General features: G+C 53.3%; 1 protein-coding gene across 2 annotated transcripts; it reads left to right on the forward strand.

Annotated features, from left to right (window-relative positions):
* The first annotated feature begins 362 nt into the window (after positions 1 to 362).
* PRELP (proline and arginine rich end leucine rich repeat protein) lies at positions 363 to 13,956 on the forward strand. 2 transcript variants are annotated; one of them, XM_060644162.3, is made up of 3 exons: positions 363 to 533; positions 7,885 to 8,864; positions 11,392 to 13,956. In XM_060644162.3, exons 2-3 carry the CDS (start codon positions 7,901 to 7,903, stop codon positions 11,565 to 11,567), a joined length of 1,140 nt encoding a protein of 379 aa, XP_060500145.1. In that variant the 5' UTR covers positions 363 to 533; positions 7,885 to 7,900; the 3' UTR covers positions 11,568 to 13,956. The 2 variants fall into 2 exon arrangements, with proteins under 2 accessions (XP_060500145.1, XP_060500146.1); XM_060644163.3 differs by having other exon boundaries at positions 363 to 523.
* The last annotated feature ends 1,349 nt before the right edge of the window (positions 13,957 to 15,305 follow it).

The raw sequence follows: 15,305 nt of genomic DNA on the forward strand, positions 1-15,305 counted from the left end.
AAACAGGCTGGGGCTGGACCCAGCTATGCAGCTGTGGCCTGTACAGAGGTTGCTTTTCATGCCTGTTTCCTCTGTTCGTTTGGCTTGTTTTCCAAACATGGGTCAAACAATCTCCCCCCCAGAAGCAGCAGCAACAGAAGGAAATGTTATTAAAAACGAGTCCGTTAGTGGGCATGGTGTGTGGATGAAGTCTTTGGGAGTTTTGGCTGCCAAATAAAGACTTTATTGTTGTCATTCCTCCTTTCCCAAGCTCCCTCCCTCCCCCCCTCCTTCCTCCTCCCTCCCTCCCCTCCCTCCTCCTTCTCCTCCCTCCCTGCAATCTGCCCATCCCTCCCCCTAACCTAACCTCCCCACCCCACTAGGATCTGGTAGAAGCAAAGTCAGGCAAACACAAGCGGGCAGGCACCACCGGGAGATCAGAACTTCTAGCTGGCTCTCTGCTGCCACAGCTCCACCGAAGGGTGGGGGAGGAAGAGGGGGAGCCTTGCCTGGGGAATAAACCCACAGCTCAGAGGAGAGGCAGGTGTGTGCAGGTAAGCCCAGTGGGGAGATGCGGGGGGGGAAAGACCCCTTCCTCCAGCAGGTTTCCTCCTGCTCTGTCCAGCTGACGTTACTGATCTGGTCTCTACGTCCTCCTTGCCTCCTTCCTTCCTCCCACCTTTTTGCCTTTCACATGAGCTCCAGTTAGCCTTCCCCATTTCTTCTGCGCCCTCCTCCACTACCTTCTCTCCCTCATTCCGTGCCTACGTATTTGCCTGATGCAAAAGTCACACCTTCTGGGCGCCGATGTTTGCCGTCGCACAGGGAGTTAGGCTGCACACGGTGTTCCTACACCTCAGGTGTTTCTATGGAAACCCGACTCTAGAACCCATTTCTTTGCACCTTTCGCATGCTGTCACGGGCCATCACAGGCGCACACACGTCCCAGGGAGACAGCACTTACCCTGCACACTCACGTAAATACACACACAATATGAAGGTGTCCTGTCCGTCCCCTCTCTGACTGCATCCGACGTGCAGAGCTAAACCACATAGTGACTGGGTGCCAGCACACACACACACACACACACACACACAGTCTCTGTCTCTCTCGGTCTCTCCGTCTTGTCTCTCACCCTCTCACATGCCTCCCCAGCTGTAAGAGCAAAGAGAAAGTGGGTCTCCCACTGAGATAGCAGAGCCAAAAGAAAATCATGTGTCCTGAGTGAGGCCGAGCAGGGAGGAGATGAACCAGGGCAGGCGCTGGAAGGGTTTCTTCGTTCTTTAGAAATTAATTGGGTAGGAGGGAGAAAAAAAAAAGTGCCTTTCCAACTTGCACAGTGTCTTCCCAGTAGCTCTGAATTTCCCTCTCTGGTCCAAACCACTTGGCTTTTGGAAAGAAAGGGAAGAAAGCAACCCAGCTTCTAAGCCTTGGAGGTCCTACTTCCCAGCTCTGGGGACAGTTCATTGATTTTTTTTTCCCCCTGTGGGCAGCCAGAGAAGATTTCTCTTTAAAGCAATTTCAAAATCATCCCAGGTTGGCGAGGGGTCCTTGTGGCAGAGGGCAAAAAGACGGTAATTCCTCCATCAGTCAGGGAGGGGGAGGCTGAAGTGGATAATTCAATGGGTCTCATTGCCTAGTAGGCTGGACCCCCTCCTCCACAACCTCCCCCCCCCACCTTATGCCTCTACAAAAGCAGAGAGAGTGCTGTCCCAGGACAGGTAGCGGTGGGCAGATCAGGGTTGCCAAATGTGGTCGGTCTTCAAAATTACCTGTGGGGGAGGGGGAGCCTACTAAAAATATAGACCTATGGGATGGAACCCAGGAATCTACTGTTGTTTAATACTCGAGGGGATCCTGATGGTCAGCTAGGGTTTGAGCACCTGAATGAGGGGCCTGAGAGAGACCCATGCCTGGGCAGTGTTAGCTGGGCAGAAGGGCTGTGTGGTTTCCTGGATGAGGACCGCCGGTGGAGGACCTCCAGGGTGTCCCGAATGGGCCACCCTCTTCCGGGGAGTGGGAACGTGCACCTGAAGGGACAGGGAAGATCTGCTGTGGGCCTCTTCCTTGCAAGCACCGGCAACCATATCATAGGGAACCTTCCAGAAAGAGAGTTCCCCCCCCAAAATAGCTCCAAAGAGCTTATGTGTCCTCTCACTTGCTAATCTGCTTGAGCACTGCACTGGGCCCTTCCCCATCCCTTCTAGATCCCCTCTCCTCCTGCCCAACAGCTGTCTGTTCCGATGTGCTCAGAGGATGGGCTGAACACCAAGCTCTGCACTCCCCCTTCACCTCCCCGGTGGGCAGCCCCACTTATGGGGCATGTGAAGGAAGCACATCCAGGCTGGAAGAGGCCAAAAAAAGCCAGGTGCAAGAGGTTGGGAGGGGAAGTCATAGATCACAGGGGGCTCCAGGGCCTGCTGAAGAAGTGAGCCTGTGCCTTACCTGGCCAGCATCCCTTCACCTGTTCTAGAAAGACTTCAGGTGGGGTTAGTGAATTGGAAAGACAAAGTGAACCTTCCCCCGGGCGGCTGGGGAGCTTCTACGGTCTCCAAATAGTTGATTCTAAGGCCCAAGTGTGGTCTCACAGGCCCCAAGGGAGGAGGTTGCTGGGTGTATAAGAGCTGGGGGAAAGCCACCAGCCAGTACCCACCTGGGAGAATCCCTACCTTTGGGTAGAGGGCAGGGTTGTCCTCTGGCCAAGTTAAAGAGACCCCATTGCTTTGAAAAAATGTCAACAACAGCTTAACATTCACTGAGCACTCACTTTAAACACATTTACTTATTTAACCCTCAAAGCAATCTGCTAAGAAGGAGTTAATGTGCCCACGTTACAGATGAGGACACTGAAGCTTAGTAGAGGTGGGAGGTTTGCCCACGGTAACCAGCTGAGCAACCAAAGAGTTGCAGGGTTGAGACCCAGATCTAGATAGAAGTGCTGAAGGCATCGGACAGATTCTTCTAGGCTTTCTTCAGGGGGTGGAGATACCGGGAGAGGGAGGCAGAACGAAGGATAAGGGGAGGCGACAGGCTGTCAGAGGAGGACCGTCATCCCGTCCCATTTTGTCCTTAGTCCCTTGGAATGGAAAACTTGCTCTTCTGGACTAGTGGCCTCAGACCAAAACAACTTCATTCTGTTTACACTTTGCCTTGTGGTAGACGCTGGGGAGACAGATGGTCTCTCCATAGTAGTGTTATATTTATTTTTAGTATTTGTTGATCTGTGGCTCATTTTAAAGTCGCTTATCACACTTGTTTCCGACAACAGCTGAGTGAGGAATAGAGGGATAGGGAAGACTTGTTATCCCCATTTTACAGATAAGAAAACTGAGGCTGAGGACAGGGCCGCGTAACTAAGTAGCAGAAGATGGGCTGAGAATTCACAAATCTCCCTCCCCAGCGCCCCAGTCAGGCTCCCCTGTATTCTGATTCACCCCCAGCTGCATCAATAGTGTGTTGAATTCATCATGCCTCCACAGCCTTTTCCTTACCTGACGACCACACAAGTCCACACAGCCCTACTTGGAGGCCTTAAAAGGGGTACAGGCAGCCTGAGGCTGTCTCACTCGTCTGTTCACAAATGATCACCTGATTCTCTTGACTTTGTCCTTCTGGGCTTCGGAAAGAGAAAAGGGGAGCAGGATAGCTTTCAAATGTCTGAGTTTAGAACGGAAAGAAGGAAGCGAAGAAAGAGGGTCATCCCAATGGGCACAGCCGGGGCAGGGGGCACCCCCATTCTCCACGGCAGGGATGCTGGCTGGGTTAAGCCATGGAAGCTTAGAGGTGACCAGCTAGGCAGGAAATCTGACAAGAAAAAAAACTACCAATGAGTACAGTTGACCCTTAGAAAAACTCAAGGTTAGGGGTGCCAGTCTCTCCCCCGCCGCTGCACAGTTGAAAATCGGCATATAGCTTTTGATTCCCCCAAAACTTAACTACTGATAGCCTACTGTTGACCAGGAGCTTCACCGATAACATCAACCAACAGTGGATAAACACATGCTTTGTATGCTGTATGTATTATATGCTGCATTCCGATGATGAAATAAGCTAGAGAAAAGACCATGCTATTTTAAAACATCAGAAGGAAGAGAAAATACATTTACAGGGCTGTACATATATATATTGAAAAACATCTGCGCATCAGCAGACCCGCACAATCCAAACCCGTGTTGCTCAAGGGTCGACCGTAGCGTGGAGTAAACCTTCTTCTGTCAGGCCAACCTGACTTCCAGGCTGACCCCAGTCCCACACTCTCCACGCAAAGCCAACTACCCTTAAACTTGCTCTTACTGACTTGGCAAACCCACGCGAACCTCAACCCAGCCCTGCCCTGCGTCTCAACATTAGTCCTGGGTTTCAAGCCTTAAATGAATGAATTCAGGAGCTAGGTAGGGATGCGGGCTATCTCACTTTAAAAATCAGAGTTTCCCTAGAGAACCTGCTCTTTTATAAGCAAACAGATGAATGCGTGAAACCCCTGCCACTTGTAGAGACTTTAGTGTTCTACGACATGCCTGCGTGTGTGTGATTTCATTTCATCCCCACACACACGAGGAGCCTGGGGCCTGGGGAGGAGGGTCGGAGCCAGGAGTCAAGCCCAGATCTCCAATACTTGGAACTGAAATTCCAAATGAGAACTCTCGTAGGAAATGTTCTTAACTGGAGACAGTGAATGTTGGGCTGGGCTTTGCCCCCGTGAAGCAGCAGGTCTCTGAGAGCCCGTGGCCAGAACAGCGGGAGGTTAGTGCTTACAGCTGGTTAACAGGCGCCCATTGACTAAGCAGTGAACACAGCCCAGCAGAACGCTGCGAGACGCCCAGAACGCTGGGGCGGTGTGCTTGCAAAATTTAAAAATCACGCACACTTGTGACCCACCCTAAGGGAGTTTTTGATTGGACAGAAGGCTCTGGAAGGCAGGAACATAAGAAAGTGTGACTTCGGGCTTTGTTGGGGGTTGGGGGGGCAGGTTATGACTCTCTTGGAGTCCGGGGACCTCCACCTTGTCACACAGATTTTGCTTTGGGGGACGTAGGACATCGCTGTGTATTGCCGGGGCAATGGCTGAGCCGTCGGGACCTCCCCTCCGGACAGTTAGGCTCCAGCAGGAAGAGGCGTTGCCTAAAGAGAAAAGCCTTAGAAATGAGCTCTGTTTTCTCAAGAAAGAAGCATGGGCGCGCGCGCGCGCGCACACACACACACACACGCACACGCACACACACACACACACACACACACACACAGAGTGGTTGAGCCGTGGGGCTAAGAGAAGGGTTGCTGAACAGATCCATCCAGTGTTTCTCCACGGAACAGGCACAGAGAACTTTTCCTCTAAAACCTCCTAATGGCTCTGAGAAGAGCAATCTTTGCTGGAAGCTCTGGACCAGCTTTATTTGCATGACTCGGGGCCCAGTACCTGGTAGACGCTTTGGGTGACAAGGGCAAGGAGGGGAAATACGGAGCCCCACGCAGCCAGTGCTGGGAAGCCTTTTGCTCATTTCCAGCTTCCAGGTAACTGGAAAATAAAGACGTGTCAAAACAAAAAGGGTCACGAAATTGGGGGCTTTAAAAAATGTTTGTTTTTAGCATACGGACCCTTGAACCACCCCCTTGAAATGCATATGACTGTGCTATTTTCAAGAAAAGCACAGGGCTAGTAAACTGTTAATTCATAAATCATCAGTCAATAAGGGGTACGGACCCCGGCAGCAAGACTCATGTTCAGTTTACAATGAATGTCTTCTCTTTCCAGTCCTTTGGGGACTGTTGGATCCTCAGCTGGAGCTAACGTCAAGAATCTAACTGTGGGGTTCTTTGTGGTAGGAGGCCCGGGGAAATGGCCCCCGTGGACCCCCTTGGAGGAGCCTGCCTGGGGAGAGACCCCTCTGGACTGAGGAGGAGGGCAACAGAGGCTGCAGGGCAATCTCTTGCCTCCTTCCTGCTCATCTGTCTTCCCTCCCTCCCTCATTCCCTTCCTGTCCTCCTTCCTTCCCCCTCCCTTTACCCCCCTCCCATTCTCAGTGTACTATGTAAGGACACGCGCGCACGCACATGGCATGTGAACCATACACATAGGTGTATGGTGCAGAGAGGGGAGTGTGTGTGCGTGTGTGCATGAGAGAGAGAGCAGACTAGGTGTCCTGTGTGTGTGTGTGTGAAAGGTGAAGGGAGACACCCTCCACCCCTCAGGGTTGAGCTCTGCCCTCTCTCCCTCTCTCCTATTTCTTGTCACACTCGGTGCCTCCTGAGCACCTGGCCCAGGACGAAGCAGCTGGTGCCAGGCTTCTATCATCTTCCTTTGCGCAAAGCCAGCAAGAAGCATGCAAGGGAGGAGTCTAAGCTGATGTGGGCTCAGAGGAAAGACAGCAAGAGGCCTGGAACAGATGCAGGGATCCCAGGGTCCAGATGCAGCTGGGGACACTCTGTGGCCCGCTCTAGCTCAGAGGACCCCAGCAAGCCTGTCCCCCGTGCCCCAGACCCCAAGAGGGGAGGGACAGACCACCACGTTGTGAGGAATCAGCAAGGAGGGCCTGGGGAAGCAGTGTGGGAACGGGGACCCTGGCTGCAGACCAGAGGGGAGTGTCCTACGGCTGATGGCCCTGTGGAGGGGAGGGAACAGGAAACCCCTCCCTGCCCCCTTCCCAGCCAGGGGAGGGGAGGAAGCCCGTGGGAGCTGCCACTTTCTGTCTGCAGCCCGGGTCTATTGCTTTTTCTCCAGCTTAATTCAACTCAAACCACGTGACTCCCTCTGAAGGGTCATCAGAGCCACTGGGAGCACAACCCCCAAATATCCTTCAGTGACCTACTCCGCTATGTCACAGAGGCTAGCGGGAAGTTCTTCTTCATACCCTGTCTCAAAACCACCAACTCCAGTGGATATGGGGGCAGCAGTATCATGTCCGAAGAAATGAAAGTGATTTCCCCACAGCGTTTGATCCCTTCCCTGTTTATTTTCATAGGAGCCTCCACATCTGGGGAGAAATTCTTGGTATGCCTCCTGCTGGCAAAGACCAGCGCTGAGCACAGGGGTAAGGAGTGAGCAGGGGCAGACACAAGAGACAAGCGTGTCTACAGCACTTTCCTTCCTTTCCAGGACCTCCACGAGCCCTGCTCTGGAAGGCAGGAGACCTGGGTCTTTGTCCTGGGCTTGCTGTTAAACAGCTTCCTGCCCTTGCTTGGCAAGCCGCTTCTTCCCTCCAGTGCTTAATTTTTGTAAACAGTGGAGTCTGGGCTTGATTGGTGGATTTCAAACCATTTTTAGCAACGCCACTCTTCTTTCAAATACGCGCTTTGGCCAGTCCTCTATACACAACAGATTTGAAAACAAAGGGACTGCTCGGGTTGGCACGGGGGTGAGGTGGGGTGCCTCAGGTCCGCCCACTCGGTCTCCCTCCCTTGGGGGTGCTCCACAGAAATAGAGGCACAGTTTGAACACCACTGGATTACGGGATCTCTAAGGACCCTTCCAGATGGAACGCTTAGGACTCTGTTTCCTAACATCCCTCTTACAGGAACAAGGATGATTTTCTCCTGCTGCTGATAGGGAGACAGAGTGCTAGAGAGGTTAGGGTTAAGGTTAGGGGTTAGGGGTAGGTTAGGGTTAGGGTCTTCTCCAGCAAGCCCCAGAGCTCCCGATTCACAGCCAACGTGCTTTCTGTAAGGATGGCTCACCCTTGCCAGAGCAGGCTTAACACACTGAGCAGCTCGGCCTCTGGGCCAGGGGCCTGGACCCTCAAGCCCTTGTTATTTTCCCATCTGCTGGACACGGGCAAATGAAGAGTGCTTCTACAGGTCCCTCCCACAGCCCCCCTGGCACCCATCCCGGCCAACTCTAGCCACCAACACAGGGCCCCTGACTATGGAGGCCCGGATGGCTAATGATCTCGTGTGTCTCCTCCCTGCAGGTACATCACCTGGATCATGAGGTCATCCCTCTGCTGGATCCTCCCACTGCTCCTCATCTTGGCCTCACTGGCCCAAGGCCAGCTGACAAGACGCCCGAGACCTAGGCCCAGGCCCAGGCCCAGACCCAGGCCCACACCCGGCTTTGTTCAGCCCCATGAGCCATCAGAGCCTACAGACCTGCCCCCTCCCCTCCCACCAGGCCCTCCATCTATCTTCCCTGACTGCCCCCGGGAATGCTACTGCCCCTCTGACTTCCCTTCTGCCCTCTACTGTGACAGCCGCAACCTTCGAAAGGTCCCCGTCATCCCACCCCGCATCCATTACCTCTATCTCCAGAACAACTTCATAACTGAGCTCCCAGTGGAGTCCTTCCAGAACGCCACGGGCCTGAGGTGGATCAACCTGGATAACAACCGAATTCGCAAGATAGACCAGAAGGTACTGGAGAAACTACCCAGTCTGGTTTTCCTCTACATGGAGAAGAACCAGCTCGAAGAGGTGCCGTCAGCCCTGCCCCGGAACCTGGAGCAGCTGAGGCTGAGCCAGAACCAGATCTCCAGAATCCCACCCGGCGTCTTCAGCAAGCTAGAGAGCCTGCTGCTCCTGGATCTCCAACACAACAAGCTGAGTGATGGCGTCTTCAAGCCCGACACCTTCCAGGGCCTCAAGAACCTCATGCAACTCAACCTGGCCCACAACATCCTGAGAAAGATGCCACCCAAGGTCCCCGCGGCCATCCACCAGCTCTACCTGGACAGCAACAGGATCGAGACCATCCCTAATGGGTACTTCAAGGGCTTCCCCAACCTCGCCTTCATTCGCCTTAACTACAACAGGCTGTCAGACAGAGGGCTGCCCAAGAACTCCTTCAACATCTCCAATCTGCTCGTGCTCCACCTGTCCCACAACAAGATCAGCAGCGTGCCCGCCATCAGCAACAATCTGGAGCACCTGTACCTCAACAACAACAGCATAGAGAGTGAGTGGGGGTGGGGCAGGGCCGCGGCCACGGCCACGGCCACAGCCAGGGAAGGGGAGGTTCTTATTGCCTCAACCCTTTCTTGGGAGCACTGGGGGGAGGAGGTGGAGCCAAAAAGCACCCGACTTGGCACTGGACTTCAAATCTTGACCGTGTCACTTACTATCTGTATGACCTTGAAGAGAGAGGTCAGCTCTACAGAAGTTTTCTCATCTGTAAAGTGAGAATGGGAATAGTACCTTCTGTCACAAAGTCGATATGAGGATTTGGTAGGTTAACATCACGTGCCTAGAGTTCCACGCTCGGAGGGTAACAGCTTGTCTTCCTCTGTCCCTTCTCGTTAGCCCCAGCTCCTCTGCCCTCCGATCTACAGGTGGTAGGGTTGACACGGAATAGAGTCATGGACATTCTCATGAAAGCGGAACGGTGACATTTAAATGCCTGCCCTGAAATGTCCTGGGCCTGTCTGCCGCAGAAGCTGTGATAGCAAGACTGAAACGAGGTTTAGAAGAATCTCTTGAAGATGTACACAGACTGGCAGCCGCATACTCAGGATAGGCAGCTGGCAAAAAAAAAAAGTGGCAGCCAGAGAAACATGTCAGTGTGAAGGCTCTTTCTGAATCTATCTGGAAGGCTAGACTATTTAGTCATATAAGATAGTACATTTCAGGCAGAATTTGCCTCAGCTGCACTTCTAGGATCCTGGGCTTTGGATAAAAATCACAGCCCAGAAGAAGAGGCTGGAAGTCCCAGTTTTGCTTCAATCAAAAATGTCAGGTCTGAGTAGAGCCATCAACAGAAAGCTTTAAGAACAAGGGAGAATCCCATCTGGTCCTTGAATAAAACCAGGCTACATCCATACCAGGAACGCGGCCGCTATAGGATGAAGGGGACCGAGGGAAAAGGGACGTAGCCCCGAAATCATATCAGCAATCCTTAGTTTCCGAGCCAAAGAATGAGAGGGAGATTGTTGAATTTCGACAATCTTGAAACAAATGAATGGGAGACCAGTCTCGTTCACTCATCTGGAATAATTACAGAAAGTGGGGGAGGGCTTTCTTTTTTAAGTTTATTTATTTTGAGAGAGAAAGAGAGTGAACACAAGTGAGGGAGAGGCAGAGCGAGGGGGAGAGAGAGAATCCCAGGCAGGCTCATGAACCATGAGGTCACGGCCTGAGCCGAAGTCTGCCGCTCACCCGACTGAACCACCCAGGTACCGCTAGGGGAGGGCTTTTTCAAAGCTTGCAAAAAAACAAATTCAGGAAAAGGGGAAACTCTAATTTTATCCTGCAGGTAGTAAGCTGATGGCATGCATTACCCCCAGAAAGCTAGATGGGTCGGGAAAACAGGCAGAAAGAATACTTCAATAAAGGGCTCACAGGTTTCGATCGGGTTACAGAAGAGCAGGCTGCTAGCAGATAACCAGCCTTTTGAGGCTGAAGTCTGAAAAATCACACCCCCTCCACAGGTACCCCTTACCCCCAGCCTGTCTCCCGTGTCGCTGACAGACAGAATGGGCGGAGTGAGCCCTGGGTCAGTGTGATAACCACGTTCTCAGCAATGATCTTAATGCTGCCACCTGCCCCGTCCTTTCCAGTTTGCAAAATGCCTTCACCGACATTCTCTCATCAGAGGTGAGGGGCAGGTACCACTGTCCCCATTTCGCGGATTTGAACGAAATGTCAGGGTGGTAAGGTGACAGGCCAAAGTCACAGCGGTCATAGGAAGAAAACCCACCTCTGTCGGGGCTCTTTCTGCTACTCTGATGAGGAATTGAGAGGAAGAAGTATACCAACATCAGCAACAATGATGCTGACCCCACAGATGATGATGAAAGAGGCAAGGTTTAGGGAGAATAAGAAATTCATTTGGAAGGTGACATATCCGATGTCATCTGAGCAGAGGTGGAATCTCGTTTTCCATTGGAAAGCCGACCACAGCGTGGCCACTGCTTACCTGCCCAGCTTATCACCCTGGTGCATCTCATCATGCTATTTACTACTCCCGGATGTCAGATGTCGCCGTGAGCTTTGCGGCCTCTGCAACTCTATCAGAATAGGTCACTCTCTCAGAACACCATCCCCCAAGTCTCCACCTGCGGTGGTCCCACCCACGTGTGAAGGTCCAGCTCGCAGCTTACTTCCTCCAGGACGCTGCAGAGTGAATTTCCGCTAACAGTGGTTGATCGATTCTGACTTAGTTCGTTCTGCAAACGAATAGAGTAAACCCATGCACCCAAGGTCACGGCTCCCCAAGGTCGGCCAATCCCAGAGAAGAGAACTCAATTTCTTTTTTATTTATTTTATTTTATTCTTTTTATTTTTGAGAGTGGGGGGAGGGGGTGGAGAGGGAGGGGCGGGGAGAGATGGACAGATCTGAAGCAGACTCCCCACGCTGACAGCGGCCAGCCCGGGGTTCTTATCCTCAGCCGTCCTTCCCCTCTTCCTTCCTCGTGTTTGCCTCCAGCCCCGTGTGTCCCGACCCCCCACCCACCTCGCTGGCTGACTTCTCCCTTCTTCCTCCACAGAGATCAATGGGACCCAGATTTGCCCCAACAATCTAGTCGCCTTCCATGACTTCTCCTCGGATCTGGAGAACGTGCCCCACCTGCGCTACCTGAGGCTGGACGGGAACCACCTGAAGCCGCCCATCCCACTGGACCTCATGATGTGCTTCCGCCTGCTGCAATCCGTGGTCATTTAGGCCTTACGCTGCCCCTGGGTCTCCTCTGAGCGCACTTGAATGCTAGTGGCCCACGTGCCGGTGCCCACCATTCGTTTTCTCTGTCTTTGTTTCTTGCTCCCAGCTTTGCCTTTCTCGTCCCACCTTCCTGAGGCAGGGCCTAGCCACACACGCCGCCGCACCCGCGGCTTCTAGAGCAAGACGTCTAAGGGCTAGATGGGGTTCACCCCGCTCACAGACACCCACAGCACACCCAAACCTCTAGCCCCAGGAGCTAAAGACTTCACATCCTCTTCTGTCCTCCTCCTCCTCCCTGTCACTGCTGGGTAAGTCCGGGCCACGGACTGACGTCGGAACTTGGTCCTGACCAAAGCAAGCCGAAGACGGTCGGGAGGAGCCCAGAGGTGAGGTTCGGCAAGTCCTGCTGGAGACGCCGCCATGATGGACAGCTCCGGCCCCAGAAGGCCCCTTAGCCAAGGATCCCGCCTTCTAACACTGCCACCCCACCTCCCTGCCCACTGGCACCACACACATCGTGCTGGCTCTTTACCGCCTGTGTTCTCCAGCAAGGAAATGCAAGGGAATGGCCGAAGGAGGGCAGAGGGTCGGGGTTCCTGCAAGGATCCGCTTCTGGCAGTCTCTTCACAGGGATAGCTGGGGCTCTCCTCAGCACACACCCTTCTGGCTGGGCCTCGCTCTTTCCAGAGGAAGGACAGGGAGGAACAGCCCAGGAAAGTAGCTTTAAGAACTAGGTATCGGCCAGCGGGCGAGGGGAGGGAGTCAAGAGCCCTGGGGTTGGGCCCTTGTGGGTGCAGATGGTCCCACAGCCCCTTGCCCGTCTAGACGAGAGGCTAGGCCTCGGGCAACACAGTGTCCACAGGGAAGGGTGCCGAGCCACTAGCCCTGCCCCGCCATCTGTTCTCGATCAGTGTGGACGGCCCAAGCCTCTCCAAAGCCCGGAAGCAGTTCAGGAGAAAGTGTTCTGGGAGAGGCGGAGCACCTGGAAATCTCCCAGAAGCCTCCTCCACAAGTTCAGATTGGCTTCCCCCTCTAAGGCAGACGCATCAGTGACACCTGGTGGCTGCTACAGGTCACAGCTGGCTCCCGTCTTCCCCCTCGCCTCCCTCTGGGGTGGTTTCACGAAGTCAAGGAGCCGGCCTCAGGTTCCAACTTGAAGAGCCAGGGGGGGAAGTACACAGTCTCCCTCTCCTCTGGGATGCAAAGGGCGCGAAGGTACAGAGGCCTTGAGGCCAGGGGCTGATTCCTATCGTGGGTGAGCACAAGTGGGAACCTTCAGGAACGCAGGTGAGGATATGGCTCGTTCCTGTTTGCTGTCTGACCTTGCCGGCCCCTTCTGCCCTCGGTCCCCACATCTGTGCGCCGGGGCCTCTCCAGCATTCATGCTCTAGTCTGCAGCTCCACTCTTTAAACCATGCTCTAATTATCTAATATTATCCCTTTCCCTTGCAGTAATTTATTCCCTACCTGGACTGTCTCTCCCCTCACAGTTCCCCACCCTCCCTGCCTGGGCCAAGTGAGGAGCTTGACAGGCCTCCAAGCAGAGCCTGGGCCCCACAGGACCTGCTCCCATCCCCTGTCCCTTCCGCCCTCCAGGGGACGCGGCCCCTCTACAGCTCCCTAGTGTGTATGTTGGTGGAGGTGAATGTTCTAGAAATAAGTAAGACACCGTGCCCACCCTCGTTAGGTGGAGAAAAGTTCCAGAGATGTTTCAGAAATTGGATCAAGCCGGGTCCTTAACTTCAAGAAATTCCCACTGTACTTGATCTCGTCTTTCTCTCTTGCTCATTTACGGAAAACGGGGCCCGTTTCATCATAGCCTCCCCCCGCCGTGCCCCCCACCCCTGCTGTGCTGCCATGTAACTGCCTCATTCTTCGTAGCTGCAGCTGGTTTCTCCAAGGCTCCTGCTTAAAGTCAGTATATCACTGTGGCTATAAGCAAGCTGGTGCTAAGCCTGGATAAGCCCCCCTTCTGCACCTTACCCACACCTTGCAAGCCTCAGCCCCTCACATGGGGCCCTCAGGGGGAGCACAGCTCCTGTGGTTCCCCTGAGGGCAGGGGTCATTTCTGGTCCTGCAAACCTAAACTGTTTCGCTCCAGCAGCAACACAATCAGCATCATCCCATCGGCCCGTCTAGATTGTCTGCTTCCTCCGTTGCTCCCTGCAGCTGTAAGCCAGAGGGGATTTCCCTAGGATTTGAGGAAGCCCCTCCTCCACGCACAAGTTCATTCTTTCAGTGCCATTGACATCTACGCGTCCAGGTGTGTAAGTAGGTGTGTAGGTTACTCTACATAGATCTGTTCTTTCTTCAAAACCATGTTAACTTTGTGAAACAACTTCTGCATTCCAACACGCTTCACAGCAGAGGAAATAAAGTGATATGAAAAATATCCTGCTTGAACTTGACAGTGTGAACAAGTCAAGAGCGCCTTGGAGCTATCTTGCCACCCTTCTCCTCCCACCGCCCACCTCTTACCTGCTCTAAGGAGATGATGGGTGGAGAAAGGATCCGATTCCTAAGAAACTCTAAGAAAACCATTCCAACGCCTTTCCTCGGCAAATTTCTCCCAAACTCACAACGGTCATAAAAAACTATTCCTAAAGTCAGATCGGCAATCTGAGAGTTACATTTGAAGCCCAAAGGCTTGGATTCTTTCAACCCACAGATATCAAATTGTTGGGGGTCTCCCACAGGCTCATTACTGAGCCAGATACCGAAAGACACAAAACAGTCACCGTTCCTGACCAAGGAAAACTTACGGTTTAGTTGCGGAGATGTAGTTAACAAACACGAAAGAGTGGCAAAGCTATATCAAGGGCCGAGAAGAGAGATTCTACAGGCCTCGCAGAAGGGCAAGAACCGGGTGCCCAGAAATCTGCCTTCAGATAGAAGGTTGATTTCAGAAGTGGGTTCGGGATCCTCCCGGCCTACGCCATTTTCTTTAGGCCGAAAACTGCCAGATACTGCCTCACCCTCTAATACCTGCCTTAGTTCAGTGGACATCGACTATGTGCAAGGTTCCCAGCTCAGAATTAAGGGTAGGCCATATCCTTGTCCATGCCCTTGAGGAATTCTTAGCTTGGTAAAGGGGAAAACCCTTGGAGTAATTCCATGTCCTAAGTGTTCGTAGCAAGGCATTGTACAAAGAGCATGGTGGGGAGGGCCTCTACCCCTGTGGAGGGATGCCAGAAGGACTCCTATCTTTCGAGATGGATCTTAAGGGATGAATCAGATTTTGTGTGGTGGGGGAAAGGGCGGGGGGGGGGGGGGGGAATCACATAACCAGGAGAGAAAAGCCAAAAGGTAGGAAGGCATGGAGTATATAAAACCTGCAGTGTGTGTGTGTGTGTGTGTGTGTGTGTGTGTGTGCACGCCCGAGAAAGGAAGAGGAATGTGTTTAGGGTCACAGAGTGGCCTGCCTCAGCAGGGAGTATATACCCATTGTCCAAAAAAGCAGGAGGGTTCCTGAAATTTCCACCCCCGCCCATGCAAGGGGCAGCAACGGGGTCAACTGGCCAGACTCCTGTCCCCACTGCCTGCCACCTCCTTTCCATCAGCATGCCTTGTGCTTCTCCTAATGAGACATGGGGATTAGAAGGGCCTCTGCACTGCCCTCCCCGTGTGCCACAACCGCATGATGGTGAGCGGGCTCCCACAGATCACACACATGCACGGAAACTAGAGCGTATGGAGGGAGAGCTTGTAAAAGCGGGAGTAGAAGCTGGGACGGGGTCTAGG

Source organism: Panthera onca, chromosome F1 (assembly GCF_046562875.1).
Source record: "Panthera onca isolate mPanOnc1 chromosome F1, mPanOnc1 haplotype 2, whole genome shotgun sequence".
NCBI classification, from domain to species: Eukaryota; Metazoa; Chordata; class Mammalia; order Carnivora; family Felidae; genus Panthera; species Panthera onca.